Source organism: Myotis myotis, unplaced genomic scaffold, assembly GCF_014108235.1.
Source record: "Myotis myotis isolate mMyoMyo1 unplaced genomic scaffold, mMyoMyo1.p scaffold_m19_p_9, whole genome shotgun sequence".
Lineage (NCBI taxonomy): Eukaryota > Metazoa > Chordata > Mammalia > Chiroptera > Vespertilionidae > Myotis > Myotis myotis.
The window spans coordinates 72,324,122-72,342,044 of record NW_023416401.1 but is presented as its reverse complement, the minus strand read 5'-3'; the positions used below and the strand labels follow the sequence as shown (position 1 = coordinate 72,342,044).

Genomic DNA, 17,923 nt, shown 5'->3' with positions numbered 1-17,923 from the left:
CAGGTCTCTAGTTGGTGGCTACTTTAGTTTCCTCGCACATCGCTAGTCATCCAACCACTCAGATCAGATGCAGTCACATCCTGCCGGCTCATTAAGGGGTGGGTTGAAGCGATACAGGGAATGGCGCCACTCAGGACAGAAGGAGGTCCCAGGTGCGGTCCCCAGGGGCACCTCGCTCGCCAGGTGCAAGCCTCTGGAGCAGAGGGTGGAGTAAGCGCCGCGCGGGAGCGTATGCTTCCGGCCACGTGATCACCCTCCGCGCCAATGGGAGGGCTGGACGCCAGCCCCGCTTCCTCACCGTGGCAACGGGCTGGTGACTACTTCCGGTGCTGTGAGGGCTCGGGGCTGATGCGGGTGAGTGTCCTTCTTGTCACGCTGTCCGCGCGGCCGCCGCTGCCGCGCCGTTTCCTCGCCCCCGGCCCGTGCGCTCGCCGGGACTCTCCCGTCCAGGGCCGGGAGGGGGCGGTGCGCAGGATGCCCCTGGCCTGGGCGGGGGTGACGGAGCGGACCCGGGACGCTCCTCGTTCCCGCGGTCGCGCGTGGGGCCCGCGCCGGCCCCCCTTCCCAGCCGTGGCTGCAGCGTGGCGGCCGCATTCCGTCGCCGGGGAAGGGCGTGCGTGTCGGGGGGGAGACCTCGCTGTCCTCCGCCCACTCGGCAGTCTTCGGCTGTGGGTTTCTCCAAGTCTGAGGCTCGCGGGAGACCCGGGGGTGCGCGCTGTCGCCCCGTGTGTAATCGAGGCCCGGTGGGGTCCGCAGGACGTTAGCGGTTCCTGCTCCGTCGGAGGAAGAGGACCGAGAAGAAGGAGGAGCGGCTTTTGGAGAGGAGGGTGGAGAGCTGGAGCTGGAGGTGCCCTGGAAGGAGAGGGCATCCTGTTTCCCGAAGGAGGGAGTGCAACTGGACTGGCCTCTGTAGGGGAGGGAGTGAAAGGTATTTTGGGGACCATGTGACCGAAATCCTTCAATAGTCAGCTAAGGAATTTTTACACGTTCAGGAGTTTAATAATTTCCTTTTTTTTGTTGTTGCTGGTTTTAAATAAAGCTTTTCCCCTCCACTTCTAAGAAACGGTGCATGCTTATTAAAGAAAGTCTGGGAGATGCAGAACTATTATAAGAGATCACCTAATGTTCCACCAACTCAGCTTTTTTTAAAAAAAATCATTCTTTGTAATTTCCATAGCATATTCTTAATCTACTTATGATCATAGTGTATGCATATAAAATAGGATTACTGTTGGCCCTATGTATCCACGGATCCATGCAGATTCAACCAACCACAGATCGAAAATATTTGGGGCGGGGGCGGGGGGGGGGGGGCGGAAAGCTACATTGTAAAGGATTTAGCATCCTTGGATTTTGGTATCCAGGGTGCAATTAATCTCCACTTAGATTGATTCCTAGGAAAGACTTTGTAACTAGGAAGCCTAATTTTTGTACATTGCATCCATGATATGGATGTGTTTTTTTCTGAGATACAGTTCACATACCATAACATCCATTCTTTTAAATTGTAAATTTGATTTTTCAAGCACTCATCACCACTATCTAATTCCAGAACATTTTTATTGCCTTCAAAAGAAACTTTGTACCTATTATAGACACTCCTCTTGCTTCTTCAGTCCCTGGCATCCGTTAGTCTACTTTTTGTGTCTGTGGACTTTTCTATTCTGGATATTTCATGAAAATGGAACCATATACTATGTGTCCTTTTGTGTCTGGCTTCTTTCACTTAGCTTAATGTTTTCAAGGTTAATCCATGTGCTATGTATTATTACTACATTCCTTTTTATGGCTGAATAATATTCCATGATATGAATATGCCGCATTTTGTTGATGGACATATGGGCTGTTTCCACTTTTTGACTATTATGAATACTTTTGCTTTATAAACATCCATACACAAGCTTTTGTGTGGACGAATGTTTTCAGTTCTCTTGGGTGTATACTTAGAAACAATTTCTGGGTCATACAGTAATTCTTTTTGAGGAACTGCCATATGTTTTCCAAAGTGGCCTGCACCAGCAGGATATGAGGGTTCAGATTTCTCTATATCCTTGTTAATACTTACCTGTCTTTTTGATTGCTGCCATTGGTTGTGAAATGGTATGTCATTGTGGTTTTGATTTTGCATTTTCTGGATGGCTGAAAATGTTGAGCATCTTTTCCCTTCTTGGCCTTTTGCAAATCTTTGGAGAAATGTCAGTTTAATTACTTTTCCCTTTTTAAAATGAAATTTTTAAAAACTTATTTTAAAGTTTTATGAGTTCTTTACATAGTCCAGGTAAGTCCCTTATCACATACACAATTTGTAATATTCGCCCCCCCCCCCCCCATTTTCTCCATTTTTTGGAGTTTCTTTTCACTTTCTTGAATGGTGTCCTTGAAGTACAAAAGTTTAAAATTTTGGTGAAGTTCACTTTATAGTTTTTTGGTTGCTTGTGCTTTTGGGGTCATATCTGAAACGATCGCCAAATTTAAGGTCATGAAGACTTACCTCTTTTTTCACCTAAGAGTTTTATAGTTTCACCTCTTGCATTTAGGTCTTGATATATGTAGAGTTAAGGTCTATATATGGTGTGAGGTAGGCATGCAAATTCATCCTTTTGCATGTAGCTATCTAATTGTCCCAGCACTATTTATTGGATACTCTGTCCTTTCCCCATTGAATGGCACTGGCACCCTTGTCAAAAACTAACTGACCATAATATATAGGTTATTCTTATTTTAGGCATTTCTCTGCTGGGCATTTAACTCTAACTCTCTCTCTCTCTCTCTCTCTCTCTCTCTCTCTCTCTCTCTCTCTCTCTCTCTTTCTCTTTTAATTATCCTGTGTTAAACACAACATTAAAGGCATAAAACATTTTCTGTATTTGAAGTTATTTTGGTAGAAAGTGTTCTCAGAAGTGGAATTACTGGGTCAAAGATGAAATAAGTAGGCTTTGGAGCTTACTTAATGGGGCATTAAACCTTCAGTGTCATCATGATGGTAAGAGCAACAAAATGTTTCTTTATTCAGCTATAGCTTTAGGGCTGGATTTCTGTAAAAGCTTTTTTCTGTAAGATGGATTTCACAATTTCCTCTTTCAACTGCTTCTAAAAGTCACTAAGTAAATCTAGAGCAAAAACTTCAACATGAGGGGCAAACAGAACATGTGGTAGTTTTCTAAATGGGTTAAAGGGAAAAAAACAGTGTCATCACATGCAGTAGGAAAATAAAACAATCTTTGAGAGAAATGGGGTAAAAATTTAGACCTTAAATCAATGCCATGAATGTCCCTGGAGCAAAAACAATGTTTTATTCTGAGTTTCTCTCCTGGCCTTGATAATCAGGTTAATTATATTCCTCGTGGTCTCAGAGATGGCTAATTACATATTCTCTTTGTAGTAGAGTACCTAGTTAAAAAAAAGTTCAAATACGAAAGGTTATTAGGAAAAAAAAGCAACTTTCCCTTTTATCCTTTCCCCTCAACCTCCCAGTTCTCCTTAGAGGTATCCATGGTACTGTTACTTTGTGCATGTTTAGTTTAAGCATAGAGTATCTCTGGAAAGATAGTATATACAAATCATACATTTTAAGGTTTTTGATACTGACAAATGCTTTTAAAAAATGGTTACATCAGTTTATGGTGGCAGTTACAGTGCTAGTTAGAAATACTTCATTTTTGTTTGTCTTTCTTTGACCATTCTTTCCTTAATATTGGGATCCAGTTTATATTTCCTCTTTTATGTATTGTCTGCTCATGTCTTTTGGCATGCTATATGTTTTTATTGGAACTGTTCTTTATGAGATTTATTTTGGCACCTTTTTGTGGATGGATGTTTTATGATAGCTTGGACTTGAGAAAAGTTAAAATGCTTTTTGTAACATTTATGCTAAGAGGTATGTGAGCTGAACAAGGGGTCAGGGCAGTAAGGAAAGTTAAATGCTTGAGGGAGAAATCAGTAGGATTTGGAACCTGGGTGCAGTTGAAGATGACTTCAAGTTGAGTTAGAAAAGGATGGTGCTATTAAGAAAAATAAGGAGTAATGTGGAAAGACCTAGATTTCTGGGGAGAGATGAATTTGTTTAGGGCAGGCTAAGAGTGAGGATGATCCAGGTTGAACTATCCAGACTTGTGGCTAGAGCTAAAGAGACAGAAGATAAAGAGTTAGGAACCTGGTTTACTAAGAGAATAGTTTGAAAGGTTGGTGGAGGATAAAATTGCTGAAGGAGACATTTGAAAATAGGCCCATCTGCCAGTCATGTGAGAGGACCAAGTTGGGAGGCGTCAGGGGGCCTTGCAGAGCTAGCTAGCACAGTAAGTGGGGGTGCTTGCCAAGGAGAGCAGGGTATCTAGAGAATCAGAGGTTACAAGCAGAGGATTAAAAAAAAAAAAAAGGCTATGAGGTTTGGTAATTTGGAAAATATACATCTTATGGATAAGGAAATAATTTATGGGAAGCAAGAAATTTTTCTCTATTCCCAAACAGCTTTATTAAGATAGAATCTATTTATCATTTAATTTACCCACTTAGAGTGTATAATTCAGTGGTTTTTAGAATATTTAGAATTGTGCAGCCACTGCCACAATCAATTTTGGAACACTTTATTGCCCCCAAGGGAAACTGCCCCTGTTAGCAGTGCTTCCCTAATCCACTCCATCCTTCCAGTTCCAGGCAACCACTAATCTACTTACTGTCTCTTTACATTTGCCTATGGTAGACATTTCATGTAAATGAAAACATGCAACATGTGGCCTTTTATGTCTTATTTTTTAAATTGTTTTCAAAGTTCATAATGCCATAGTATGTATCAATACTTCATTCCTTTTAATGGCTGAATAATGTTCCATTGTATGAATATATCATTTTTAATTATCACCAGTTCATGGACATTTGAGTTGTTTTCACTTTTTGCTTTTTATGAACAATTCTGCTCTAAACATCCATGTACAAGATTTTGTGTGGATATGTTTTCAGTTCTCTTGGGTCTATACCTAGGAGTAGAATTGCTGGGTCATACGCTAACTTTTTGTTTAACTTTTCAAGCAACTGTTGCAGAGGATGGGCAAGTTACCAGTGTTTTTTAGAAATAATAAAACTAAATTTAATATTATTGGTAGGAAGTTGCAAAATGTCTATATTCAGACATATTCAGAAATAAAGGCATGATAAAAATGTGTCTATAAAATTGTTTGTTTGTCTTTTTCTATGAAACTGTAACATGTTTATGCATCTCCTTACAGTGGAAAACTTTTGTGATGGGTTGTTACCTAAAAAGTTTGCGGAATTGTTAGATATTTTTCTTGTGACTATATTGATGTATGCTTCATCAGTTTTAAATAGTGATTTGTTAATAATGACTACAAATATGATAAAAACATCACAGGGATATTTGATGTTAATATATGGTCATGATTTAATATTTACTCTTTAGTCTTAACTGTAGAGACCAAATACTGTGATTTATTTTTAATTTGAATTACCTATAACATTGTAGTTTGTACGGGCCCCAAAAGTTTAAGATCCAGAGAAACAAAACCAAAAAAGACCTATTGGGCCAGTAGTATTGTTGATTGGCCATGTTTTTATCTTTTTGTTCCCTATGTAGGAAAAATGTTGAGGAGTTTTCCCTCTTACTGCAGTTTTTAGTGGTATCTCATAGGCTCGTCCTATTTTTGAACTTGGACTTAGTTACCTTGTATTCCTATAAATAAATAAAAAAAATTTTTAAAATATATTCAGATTGTTTAAAATTGAAAGGTACAAAATGATGAACAGTAGCATTTTTGTATTACCTCTGTTGATCAGTCATCCAAATCTACGGGTAAATACTATTATACTATTTTTTGGTATATTCTTTCAGATTATATATATATATACATACGTACACACACACACACACACACACTCACACACACACACATATACATATTTAGCCATATTATTTTTTCTCCCCTTCCTCAGAGTATGGTACGGCATATAATTCTGTACTAGGTTTTGTTTTTTTTTACTTACCAAAATATCTTCAAGATCTGTCATTCCATATTTATATATTAACCCCTAGAGTGCTGGGGAGCGCGATTGCGCTCCTCCTGTCTTTCACCAAAAGTGCCGGGAGCGCTATTGCGCTCCTCCTGCAGTGTCACTATTTGATGCTAGTAGTTCACTCTTTATTGGCAGATGTCACCTAAGTGCAGATTACTTATGATGCTGAATGTTTGTAGTTCTAAAATTTACCACTGGCATTTATCTGCCTAATTTTTTACAGGTACTACGATATATGTCAAGGATGAAAACAAATGTAGTAAAGGTTTCCTTAAGTTTTTGAATATGTAACTTCATTTACTTGCGATTCATAATTTTTTTCCTAAACTGCTGTAAAATCAGCAAAAATGACTTGGCAATTTTAGCATAGTTCCTAGGATATTGGTTGGCATTCAAAGGGTTAAGAACATTCTCATTTTTACCAATGGCTACTTTTATTTTTAACCACTTCCACTGAGACATGTTGTTGGTTTATGTCTTTCCTATTATAGATAGTCTTTCAGTATACATTTGTAATTTTGTTCAATTTTGCCAAATTGTCCTTGTTGAGTTGTATTATTTTATTTATTAATTTCTCCTTAAAATTTTTTTTATTGATTTCAGAGAGGAAGGGAGAGGGAGAGAGAGATAAAAACATCAATGATGAGAATCATTGATCAGCCTCCCCCTGCATGCTCCCCACTGGGGATCGAGCCCACAATCTGGGCATGTGCCCTTGACTGAAATAGAACCTGGGACTCTTTAGTCGGCAGGCCGATGCTCTATTCACTAAGCCAAACTGGCTAGGGCAAGTTGTATTATTTTACTAGAGGCCTGGTGCACGAATTCGTGCATGAATGGGGTCCCTTGGGGTGGCCTGCAGAGATCGGGTCCCAGCTCGGGCCCCCAGCCTCGCAGCCCTGCAGCTCCGCAGCCCTGCCTGGCACCCCGCCTTGGTCTGGCACTGCCCCCTCACCTGCTCCACCATTCCGCCTGTGGGGTGATTGATTGGGGCTGGGTCCCCCTCCTGGCTCCCTCAGCGCCTGGGAGCTGGGTGGTGGCCCCGACCCCTGCCGCTGCCGCAGCTGGTTGCTGTCTGTGGGCGGGCGATTGGCAGGGTGATTGGGCCCCCACTCACAGCCGCCTTGGCCTGGTGCCGCCCACTCACCTGCTCCACCATCCTGCTGCAATCCCTCTCTCATTGGGGCCCATTGTGGCTGGCAGTGCCTCCATTGCTGCCCGCTGCCAGCATCGCATCCCCAATGCCTGCCATGTTCTGTGCCACCCCGAGTTGGTCAGCGCATATCATAGTGGGTGGTCGAACTCTTGGTCTCTAAGTCAAACTCCTGGTAGAATGACTGCCAGAGGGGACAATTTGCATATTAGGCTTTTACTATCTATATAGGATGCTCCCACTAGTAATGTGTGAAAACTCCTGTTTCTCATACCCTCAAAACAAAGATGTTATCTTACTTTTTGATATTCGCCAATCCAAGTTAAAAAATGGTATTTCAGTGTAGTTTTATTATGCATCTTTCTTTTGAGAGAGTTTTAGCATCTTTTGATCTGTTTAAACCAGGGGTGGGCAAACTTTTTGACTCGAGGGCCACAATGGGTTCTTAAACTGGACCGGAGGGCTGGAACAAAAGCATGGATGGAGTGTTTGTGTGAACTAATATAAATTCGAAGTAAACATCATTACATAAAAGGGTACGGTCTTTTTTTTTTTTTAGTTTTATTCATTTCAAATGGGCCGGATCCGGCCCGCGGGCTGTAGTTTGCCCACGGCTGGTTTAAACTGTTGTGTAGTTTTTCTGTTAATTGGCAGTTGCCCATTAGCCCCTTTTTTGTCTTTTTTTAGTCATTTGTTGGAACTCTTTATTTATTAGGTAGGTCAGACCTTCAATGGGTTTTGAGTTAAACAAAAACTGATGTTGGAGTAGAAGTTGCTTTATTTCTCATTGAATTAAAAGCATTCCAGTAACCATTGTGAGCTGAAGGCCAGAACTGTGTGCTGGATAGCCTGTACCCTTGGGTTCTTTTCCCAGGCCAGCAGAACTTTGAGGCCAGCATTTTTGGAGGAGTTTATTGAGATGACATGGTTTGCAAAATAAATATATTTCAGAGAATCTCTGAGGGATGGTAGGTTGCTCAGGAAATAAGATTAATTCATCTTCTACATTTTAATGTTTTCAGACAAGCTTGGGAAGCAATGTTTTAAAATCTTTCATAGATGTATGTTAAAAAGCCTATTACTGCAAACTTTACTCATTATAAAATGTTGATGTTCTATTTTTTTATTTATGAAAAAATGCATCTGATGACAGAGTAGCTTGAAGATTAATAACCCATACTACTTGAATGTGTTTGTGTTTGAACTGAAGCTTTTAGTTTTCCAAAGCCTGGGTTTTTACTCAACCTGTTTTTGTGGAGACTAGTTGGCTCAAGCTCATTTCATGGCTAGGTCAGACTTGATGGCCTGTATAGGCTGGCAGATGAACCATGATCATTTAAATTCAACTGACACATGAATAAATAGAAATCTATCTCAGAGAAATAACCAGAGTCAGTAAAGATAATTGAGGCAGATCTTTGTGAAGTCTTTGAAAGAAAATCCATCCTTAGAAAGACAGGCACCACCACAAAGCAAAAACAAAAACAGGCATTTAAATTCACTGTTTATTTAATCAGCTCAGCAGTCTTTTGTAAAATAAAAATTTTCTCTGTGTTTATGAATATATGTAAACATTTTAATATAACAGCATATACCATTTGTCCTTTAAATAAAATGTCATATAATAAAATTTAAATGGACTCTTTAACGAAGAATTAAAGCAAGTTAAAATACAATATTGCAGTGCTTCTCAGGCTATCTCTCGTGTAAAGGACCAGCTTAAAAAATGTTCAGTTCATTTGTGACCATTTCTTTTATAAAATACAAAACCAAAAAGCAAAACCCAAACAAAACTGAAATATGAAAATGTGAATGAAAGATATAAATAAAAGCTCAAGTTTTTATTAGATTTAGTAGATAAAATTGTATCAAAAATATAAGTATAAAAATCATGAGGAAATAGAAAAGAAATTCCAAGCTGTACATTATATATTGAAAATGTACATATAAAGCAATTAATATATTAATAAAATAATTTATTTCAGACTGGTTACAAACCCTAGTATACAGACTACACTTTGCATACATTGCTTTTTTGGGCTAAGCAACAAAATCACTTTTTAAAAAAATTTATATTGTTGACAGTATTCCAGATGTCCCCCATTTTCTTTACTTTGACCCCCTCTAGACAGGCCCCACCCCACACCAGGCCTTCATCACACTATTGTCTGTGTCCATGGGCTATGCATATATGCATATAAGTTCTTTGGTTAATCTCTCCCTAACCTCACTCCTACCCCCTTCCCTCTGAGATCTGCCGGGTCTGTTCCATGCAGCCAGGTCTCTGGACCTATTTTGTTTGTCAGTTTATTTTGTTCATTAGATTCCACATATAAGTGAAGTCATGTGATATTTGTCTCACCCTTACTTGCTTATTTCACTTAGCATAATAATTCCACGTTCATCCATGCTGTCACAGAGGGTAAGAGATCCTTCTTTTTTACAGCCACATAGTATTCCATGGTGTAAATGTACCATAGCTTTTTATCCACTTATTTACTGACTAGAGACCCGGTGCACAAACATTCATGCACGCATTGTGGGGGGGTGTGGGTCCCTCAGCCCAGCCTGTGCCCTCATGCAGTCCGGGACCCCTCGGGGGATGTCCATCTGCTGGCTTAGGCCTGCTCCCCGGGGGATCAGGCCTAAGCTGTCAGTCAATCATCCCTCTGGCAGCCCGGGAGCCCTTGGGGGATGTCTGACTAACAGCTTAGGCCCTCTCCCTAGGGGCAATGGGCCGAAGCCTTTAGTTGGACATCTTCAGTGTTGCCACGGAAGTGGGAGAGGCTCCCGCCACTGCCGCTGTGCTGGCCAGCCATGAGCTGGATTCTGGCTGAGCAGGGCTCCCCCTGTGGAAGCGCACTGACCACCAGGGGGCAGCTCCTATGTTGAGCATCTGCCCCCTGGTGGTCAGTGCGCATCATAGCAACCGGTCATTCCCGGTCATTCCCGCTGTTAAGCTCAATTTCCATATTACCCTTTTATTATATAGGTAGATGGGCACTTGGGCTGTTTGCAGATCTCAGCTAGAGTAAGTAACGCTATGAACATGGGGATGCATGTATTCTTTTATATTACAAGAAGTGGGATAACTGGATCAAACAGCAGTTCCATTTTTAATTTTTTGAGGAAACTCCATACTGTTTTTCACAGTGGCTGCACCAGTCTGCATTCCCACCAGCAGTGTACTAGGGTTTCCCTTTCTCCTCATCCTCACCAGCACTTGTTTGTTGATTTATTGATGGTAGCCATTCTGGCAGGTGTGAGGTGATACCTCATTTTAATTTTTATCTCTCTGTTGATTGGTGATGTTGAGCATTTTTTTCATATGTCTCTTGGCAATCTGTATGTTCTCTTTGGAGAAGTGTCTATTCAGGTCCTTCGCCTGTTTTTTAACTGGATTGTTTATGCTCCTTTTGTTGAGTTGTATGAGTTCTTGATATATTTTGGAATTAACTCCTTATGGTTAATATGTTCTCTCATACAGTGGGATCCCTTTTCATTTTAATGCTGGTTTCTTTTGCTGTGCAGCAGCTTTTTAGTTTGATGTGGTCCCATTTGTTTATTTATTTTTCTTTGTTTTTCTTGTCCTAGGAGATGTATCTGTGGAAATTCTGCTATGTGAGATGTCTGAGATTTAACTGCCTATGTTTTCTTCTAGGATATTTATGGTTTTGCAACTTACATTTAAGTCTTTTATCCATTTTGATTTTTTTATTGTGTATGGTGTAGGTTGGTGGTGTAGTTTCATATTTTTGCATGTACCTGTCCAGTTTCCCCAACACCATTTATTGAAGAGACTGTCTTTACTCCATTGTATGTTCTTGTGTCACTTGCCAAATATTAATTGACCATAATGGTGTGGGTCATTTTCTGGGATCTCTATTCTGTTCCTTTGATCTACTATATACCTATTCTTATGCCACTACCAGGCTGTTTTGATTACAATGGCTTTGTAGTTTAGTTTGATATCCTCGATTGTGATCCCTCTGATTTTATTCTTCTTTTGCAAGATTGCTGTGTTTGTTCAGGATCTTATCTTATTCCATGTATATTTTTGGAATATTTATTCTAGATCTGTGAAATATGCTGATGGTATTTTAATAGGGGTTGTGTTGAATCTAATTTAATAGGGATTGCATTTAATATAGATTGCTTTGGGTAGTATGGACATTTTTAATGATGTTAATTCTTTGAATCCATGAACACAGTATATGCTTCCACTTGTTTGTATTTTTATTTCTTATTTTAATGTAGTGTAGTTTTCCAAATGCAGGTCTTTTACCTCCTTGCTTAATTTTATTCCTAGGTATCTTTTTTTTGTTGTTGTGACGGTAAATGGTGTTTTTTTTTAGTTTCTCTTTCTGAGAGTGCATTATTGGAGTATAATAATGCCAATGATTTCTGGATGTTAATTTTGTATCTTGCTACTTTGCCGAATTCATTTATTAATTTTAAAAGTTTTTTGGTGCAATCTTTAGGGTTTTCTATATATAATATTATTTCACCTGCCAATAATGCGAATTTTACTTCTTCCTTTCCAATTTGGATGCCTTTTATTTTTTGTTCTTGTCTGATCACTGTGGCTTGGACTTCCAGTACTGTGTTGAATACAGATGATGAAAGTGGACAACCCTGTCTTGTTCCAGTTCTTAAGGGAAACACTTTTATTTTTTGCTCATTGAGTATGATGTTGGTTGCAGGTTGTCATATATGGCCTTTATTATGTGAGATATGTTCCCACTATTTCCTTTTTGCTGAGATTTTTTATTAAAAACTGGGTGCTGGAGCCCTGGCCCACATGGCTCAGTGGTTAGAACTCTGGCCTGTGCACCAAAGGGTGTTGGGTTCGATTCCTGGTCAAGGGCATGTACCTGGGTTGCAGGTTTGATCCCTGCCCCAGGTCAGGGTGTCTGGGGGAGGCAACCAATCAATGTGTTTCACATCGGTGTTTTTCTCCCTCTCTCTCCCCTCTCCATGCCCTTCCACTCTCTCTCTCTAAAAAAAAGGAAAATATATTCACAATCATTACGTGAAAATTAAAAAAAAATTGGGTGCTGAATTTTGTTAAATGCTTTCTTCTGCATCTATTGATATGATCATGTGATTTTCATCTTTCATTTTATTTATGTGATGTATCAAATTTATCGATTTGGGAATATTGTACCAGCCTCGCATCCCCAGAGTAAATCCCATCTGGGCATGGTGTATGATCTTTCTAATGTATTGCCAGATCTGATTTGCTAATATTTTGTTGAGTGTTTTAGCATCTGTATTCATCAGGAATATTGGCCTGTAATTTTCTTTGTTGTGTTTTTTTTTTTAATTTTTTAAAAAAAATATATTTTATTGATTTCTTACAGAGAGGAAAGGAGAGGGATAGAGAGTTAGAAACATCAATGAGAGAGAAACATCGATCAGCTGCCTCCTGCACACTCCCTACTAGGTATGTGTCTGCAACCAAGGTACATGCCCTTGACCGGAATTGAACCTGGGACCCTTGAGTCCGCAGGCCGATGCTCTATCCACTGAGCCAAACTGGTTAGGGCTTCTTTGTTGTGTTTTAATCTGGTTTTGGAATTAGGATAATGCAGGCCTTGTAAAAAGACCTTGCAAGTCTTTCCTTCACTTGAATTTTTTGGAATAGTTTGAGGAGGATATGTGTTAGTTTTTCTTTGAATGTTTGCTAAAACTCACCCATGAATCCATTTGGTCCAGGACTTTTGTTTGCTGGGAGTTTTTTGATTACTGCTTCAATTTCATTAGTTGTTATTGGCCTATTCAGATTTTCTGATTACTCCTGATTGGTTTTTAGAAGATTGTATGTTTCCATGAATTTGTCCATTTCATCCAAGTTGTCCAGTTTGTTGGCATATAGATGTTCTTAGTATTTTCTTACAATCCTTTTTATTTTTCTGTTGTCAGTTCTTACTTTGCCTCTTTCACTTCTGATTTTATTTATTTGGGTCCTCTCTCTTTGTTTCTTGATAAGTTTTGCTAAAGATTCATCAATCTTGTTTATCTTTTCAAAGAACCAGCTCTTGGTTGCATTGATATTTTATATTGTTATTGTTATTTTAGTCTCTATCATTTATTCCCACTCTGATCTTTATTATTTCCTTTCTTCTACTTACTCTGAGCTTTTCTTGTTCTCTTTCTAATTCTTTAAGTTGTAGGGTTCTATCGTTTATTTGAACTTTTCTTGTTTCTTCAGGTAGGTCTGTAATGTTATGAACTTTCCTCTCAGGACTGTTTTCGCTGTATCCCATAGATTTGGGGTTGTTGTGTATTCATTTTCACTTGTTTCCAGGAAATTTTTGATTTCTTCCTTGATTTCATTATTACCTCTTCATTGTTTAATAACCTGCTATTTAATTTTCGTGTGTCCTAATGTTTTTGAGTTTTTTTTTTTTTATTGTAGTTGATGTCTAGTTTCATGCCGTTGTAATCTGAGAAGATGCTTGGTATGATTTCAGTCTTGAACTTGTAAATACTTATTTTGTGTCCTCACATGTAATCTATCTTTGAGAATGTTCCATGTGCACTTGAGAAGAATGTGTATTCTGCAACTTTGGGATGAAATGTTCTGTAAATATCAATTAAATCCATCTGATCTAGAGTGTCATTTAAGGTCGCTGGTTCCTTGTTGATTTTTTGCCTGGAAATTCTATCCAGTGATGTCAGTGGAGTGTTTAAGTCTCCTACTCTGACGGTTTTGCTGTCCATCTCTTCCTTCAAGTCTTCCAGGAGTTTTAACAAAAGTATCTTTAGGTGCTCCTATATTGGGTGCATATATGTTTACCAGGGTTATATAGTCTTGTTGGATTGAGGCCATTATCATGTAGTAAGCTCCTTTGTCTCTTTTATAGCCTTTGTTTTGAAGTCTATTTTGTCAGGTATAAATATTGCTACCCAGCTTTTTTTTTTTTTCATTTCCATTTGTTTGGAAAAAAATTTTCCATTCCTTTACTTTTTTCCTTTGTGAGTCTTTTGTTCTGAGGTAGATTTCTTGTGAACAGGATATATTTGGGTCATGTTTTCTCATCCATTCAGCTACCCTATGTCTTTTGATTGGAGCATTTAATGCATTTACACTTAAGGTTATTATTGATAGGTACTTATTTGTTGCCACTTTTATGCTTTATGCCTATGTTTCTCTCTCTTTCTATTTCTTCTTCTTATAACAGTTTCTTTAGCATTTCTTGCAATGCTGATTTGGTTGTAGTAAATTCCTTTAGCCTTTTTTTTTTTTTGGTCTGGGAAGCTCATTATTTCACATTCAATTTTGAATGATAGCCTTGATGGACAGAGTAGTCTTGGTTTCAGATCCTTACTTTTCATTACTCTGAATACTTCATGCCTTCCCTTCTGGCCTGTAGTGTTTCTGTTGAGAAATCAGCTGACAGCCTTATGGGAGCTCCCTTGTAGGTAACTATCCATTTCTGTCTTGCTGCCCTTAAGATTCTCTCTTTGTCATTAACATTTGCAGTTTTAATTATGATGTGTCTTGGTGGGTGGCATTTTGTGTTCATCTTGGTTGGGACTTTCTGATCTAGTGTGTCATTTAAGGTCGCTGGTTCCTTGTTGATTTTTTTTCTGCTTAGTCGCTAATTTGATCCTCTGCTTTATCACTTTTAATTCTTTCCAATGTATCATTTTTTAAAAGTATGTTTTTATTGATTTTTAGAGAGACAGGAAGGGAGAGGGATGGAGAGAGAGAAATATTGATAAGAGAGAAACATCAACAATCCACTGCATCCTGCCCACCCCCTACTGGAGATTGAGCCCACAACCTGGGCATATGCCCTGGCTGGAAATTGAACTGGTGACTTCTTGGTTCATGGGTTGATGCTCAACCACTGAGCCACACTGGCTGGGCTCCAGTGTATTCTTGATGTCAGATATAGTATTCTTCATTTCTGACTGGTTCTTTTTTTAAAAAACATATTTTTATTGATTTCAAAGAGGAAGGGAGAGGGAGAGAGCGATGGAAACATCAGCGATGAGAGAGAATCATTGATTGCTGCCTCCTGTATAACCCCCTTTGGGGATTGAGCCGATAACCCCGGGCCTATGCCCTGACTGGGAATTGAACTGTGACCTCCTGATTCATAGGTTGACGCTCAACTACTTAGCCACGCTGGCCCGGGCCTGACTGGTTCTTATTCTTGGTTTATATGTTTTGTTTTTTTTCATGCTGATGTAGTTCCCACTAAGTTCCTTGTATTTCTAAGTTCCTTGAACATCCTTATAACCCTTCCTCTGAACTCTATATCTGTAAATTGCTTTCCTCCATCTCATTTAGGTCTTTTTCTCAAGATTCCTTCTTTTCTTTGGAGGTTATTTCATGTCTCCCCACTTCAGTTGTCTCTTTGTGTTTGTTTCTATGTATTAGCTATACGTGCTATGACTCCCAGTCTTCATGGGGTGGCCTTTTGTAGTAAATGTTGTGTGGGACCCATTGATACAGTTTCCTTGAACTTCTGAGCTATATGCTCTACGAGAGACCCTTTTGTTTATTATTTGGGCCCTCCTGTTGTAATTGGGTCTTGATTGTTTTTGTCCCATTCATGGGTGGGATCTCCTGTCAGGCTGGTTGACTGTGAGGCTCAACCCCAACGTGTGAGCTGTTATACAGGTGCGGTCTTGAGGTAGTTTTTGTACTTCCTTGTTTAAAAGTCTTCTCCTCAGCAAGTCTTCAGCTGGTAATTCAGGGTGAATCCCTTTCTTACCTTCTTATATGTATCCAGGCTGTATGCAGCAGCTCTAAGCAGTCATCTAACTCAGTGTTTATATTACTATTTATATTGGAAAAAATGAATTCTGTCCCTTCTCATTTCTCACTTTCAAATAAGGTACAGATTTTACTTAACAGTGTGACTCTAGGTTTAGGTAGTTCCAATCACCTTCCTCTCAGATGTATCTGTGTTGATTTTTAAATGTTCAATTTTTCCTTAATATAAAATGTGTTCTGCCATTTTTATTGTTAAGCCAAGATTGCTAGAAACTTCTGAGAAAAAATTAGAAACTTTGTGGTATAAGTTGCTTGTAATTCATTTTATATTTCATTATTTATCTGTTGAGAATCTCAGAAATAATGCTTTCATAAAAATTAACAAGTATTTGCACAAGTGTTATTTGAATTTCTTGGTTCAGTCATATAATTTTGTTTGCATTTTTGTTTTACATTGTGCTATGGAGCATTAGGTTTTTCTTAAGAGGTTCTGCATAGACAGTGTAAATATATATGTTGCTTTATTTCTTTTTGCTTTATTTCTTAAAGCAGCAATCTATACATCTTAAATGTTCTTACAGCACACAAAAATTTGTAATTATGTTGAGGTGCTAGATGTGTAAACTAACCTTATTGTGGTAATCATTTTGCAGTATGTACGAGTATCAAATCATCACATTGTACACCTTGAACTTACATAATATTACATTCAATTATATCGCAATGAAGCTGGAAAAAAAAGTAAGCAGCAATCCAAGTTTGGTGATGTAGCCAGCATTGCCCGCGATTCTAAAATGTCCCGCAGATTATTAGGATTTGGTTTGCAGGCAGTAGAAAGTGGTATTTAAGTTATATTGAGGTTTTCTTTAATGTAGATAAAATGAAAGATAAAATATATTTGGGCTTGGTATGAAGTGTATTTATAACAGTTCTTTTGTTTATATAGTGGACTGAAAGATTTAAATTCTAGTATTTTTATAGTCTTTGAATTACTGAGTTAAATAACTTTAAACTTTGTTGTTTTTTTTGAAAGATATCTCTGTACTAATTTGTATCAGTTATGTGGGTGCTAGTACAAAGGGATGTATACTTTCTTTGTCTGTTTTCTTTTAGGGTAATTCCTCTCCTGCAATTACTTTTGGATGGAAATATGCTTTTTTTCCAGTAGAAGATGGTAAACTTGGAGAATGACCATGGAGAAGGGGATGAGTTCTGGAGAAGGCCTGCCTTCCAGATCATCTCAGGTTTCGGCTGTTAAAATAACAGCCAAAGAGTTGGAAACAAAGCAGTCCCATAAAGAGAAGCGAGGGGGCTTTGTGTTGGTACATGCAGGTAAGCTCTATGTGAGTGAGTCAAAAGATGAAAATAATGTTGATTTTTTTTCTTGCCTTTACGTACACTGAGAATTGAATTTTACCTTAGGAGAAGGCACAGTACCAGAAAGGAATTGGAACAAAAGAGATTGACTTCAATATAGTGAGGGCCTCCCCTAATTACTCACTTGGAAGATCTTGAAATGACAGCTCTTCTTATGTCTTCTCTACTCCTCTACCCTATTATTTACTTTTTCTTTCTATCTATCTATCTATCTATCTATCTATCTATCATCTATCATCGCAGTGGTTCTCAACCTTCTGGCCCTTTAAATACAGCTCCTCATGTTGTGACCCAACCATAAAATTATTTTCGTTGCTACTTCATAACAGTAATGCTGCTACTGTTATGAATTGTAATGTAAATATCTGATATGCAGGATGGTCTTAGGCGACCCCTGTGAAAGGGTCATTCGACCACCAAAGGGGTCGCAACCCACAGGTTGAGAGCCGCTGATTTAGAGCCTAATATGCAAATTGTCCCCATAGGAGTTCGACTGGGAGACCGGGAGTTTGATTGCTCACTATGATGTGTACTGACCACCAGGGGGCGGCACGGAACAAAGGAAGGCCCCGGCCGGCAGCTGGGGAAGGGAGGTTCAGGCCAGCAGCTGGAAGGCCTCGATCTGCCCTGATCGC

General features: G+C 39.0%; 1 protein-coding gene across 15 annotated transcripts in view; it reads left to right on the top strand.

Moving 5' to 3' along the window:
• The first annotated feature begins 202 nt into the window (after positions 1-202).
• The window catches only part of TASP1 (taspase 1), a 256,206-nt gene continuing 238,485 nt past the window's right edge, over positions 203-17,923 (top strand). For 11 of the 15 annotated variants that reach the window (XM_036322238.1, XM_036322231.1, XM_036322235.1 and 8 more), the window contains exons 1-2: positions 203-354; positions 17,025-17,243. In XM_036322238.1, the coding sequence (XP_036178131.1) occupies positions 17,099-17,243 (145 nt within the window). In that variant the 5' untranslated portion in view covers positions 203-354; positions 17,025-17,098. Of the gene's footprint in view, positions 355-376; positions 929-17,024; positions 17,244-17,923 lie in introns of those variants that run through there. The other 4 variants (XR_004969959.1, XR_004969958.1, XR_004969960.1 and 1 more) reach the window with 2 other exon arrangements.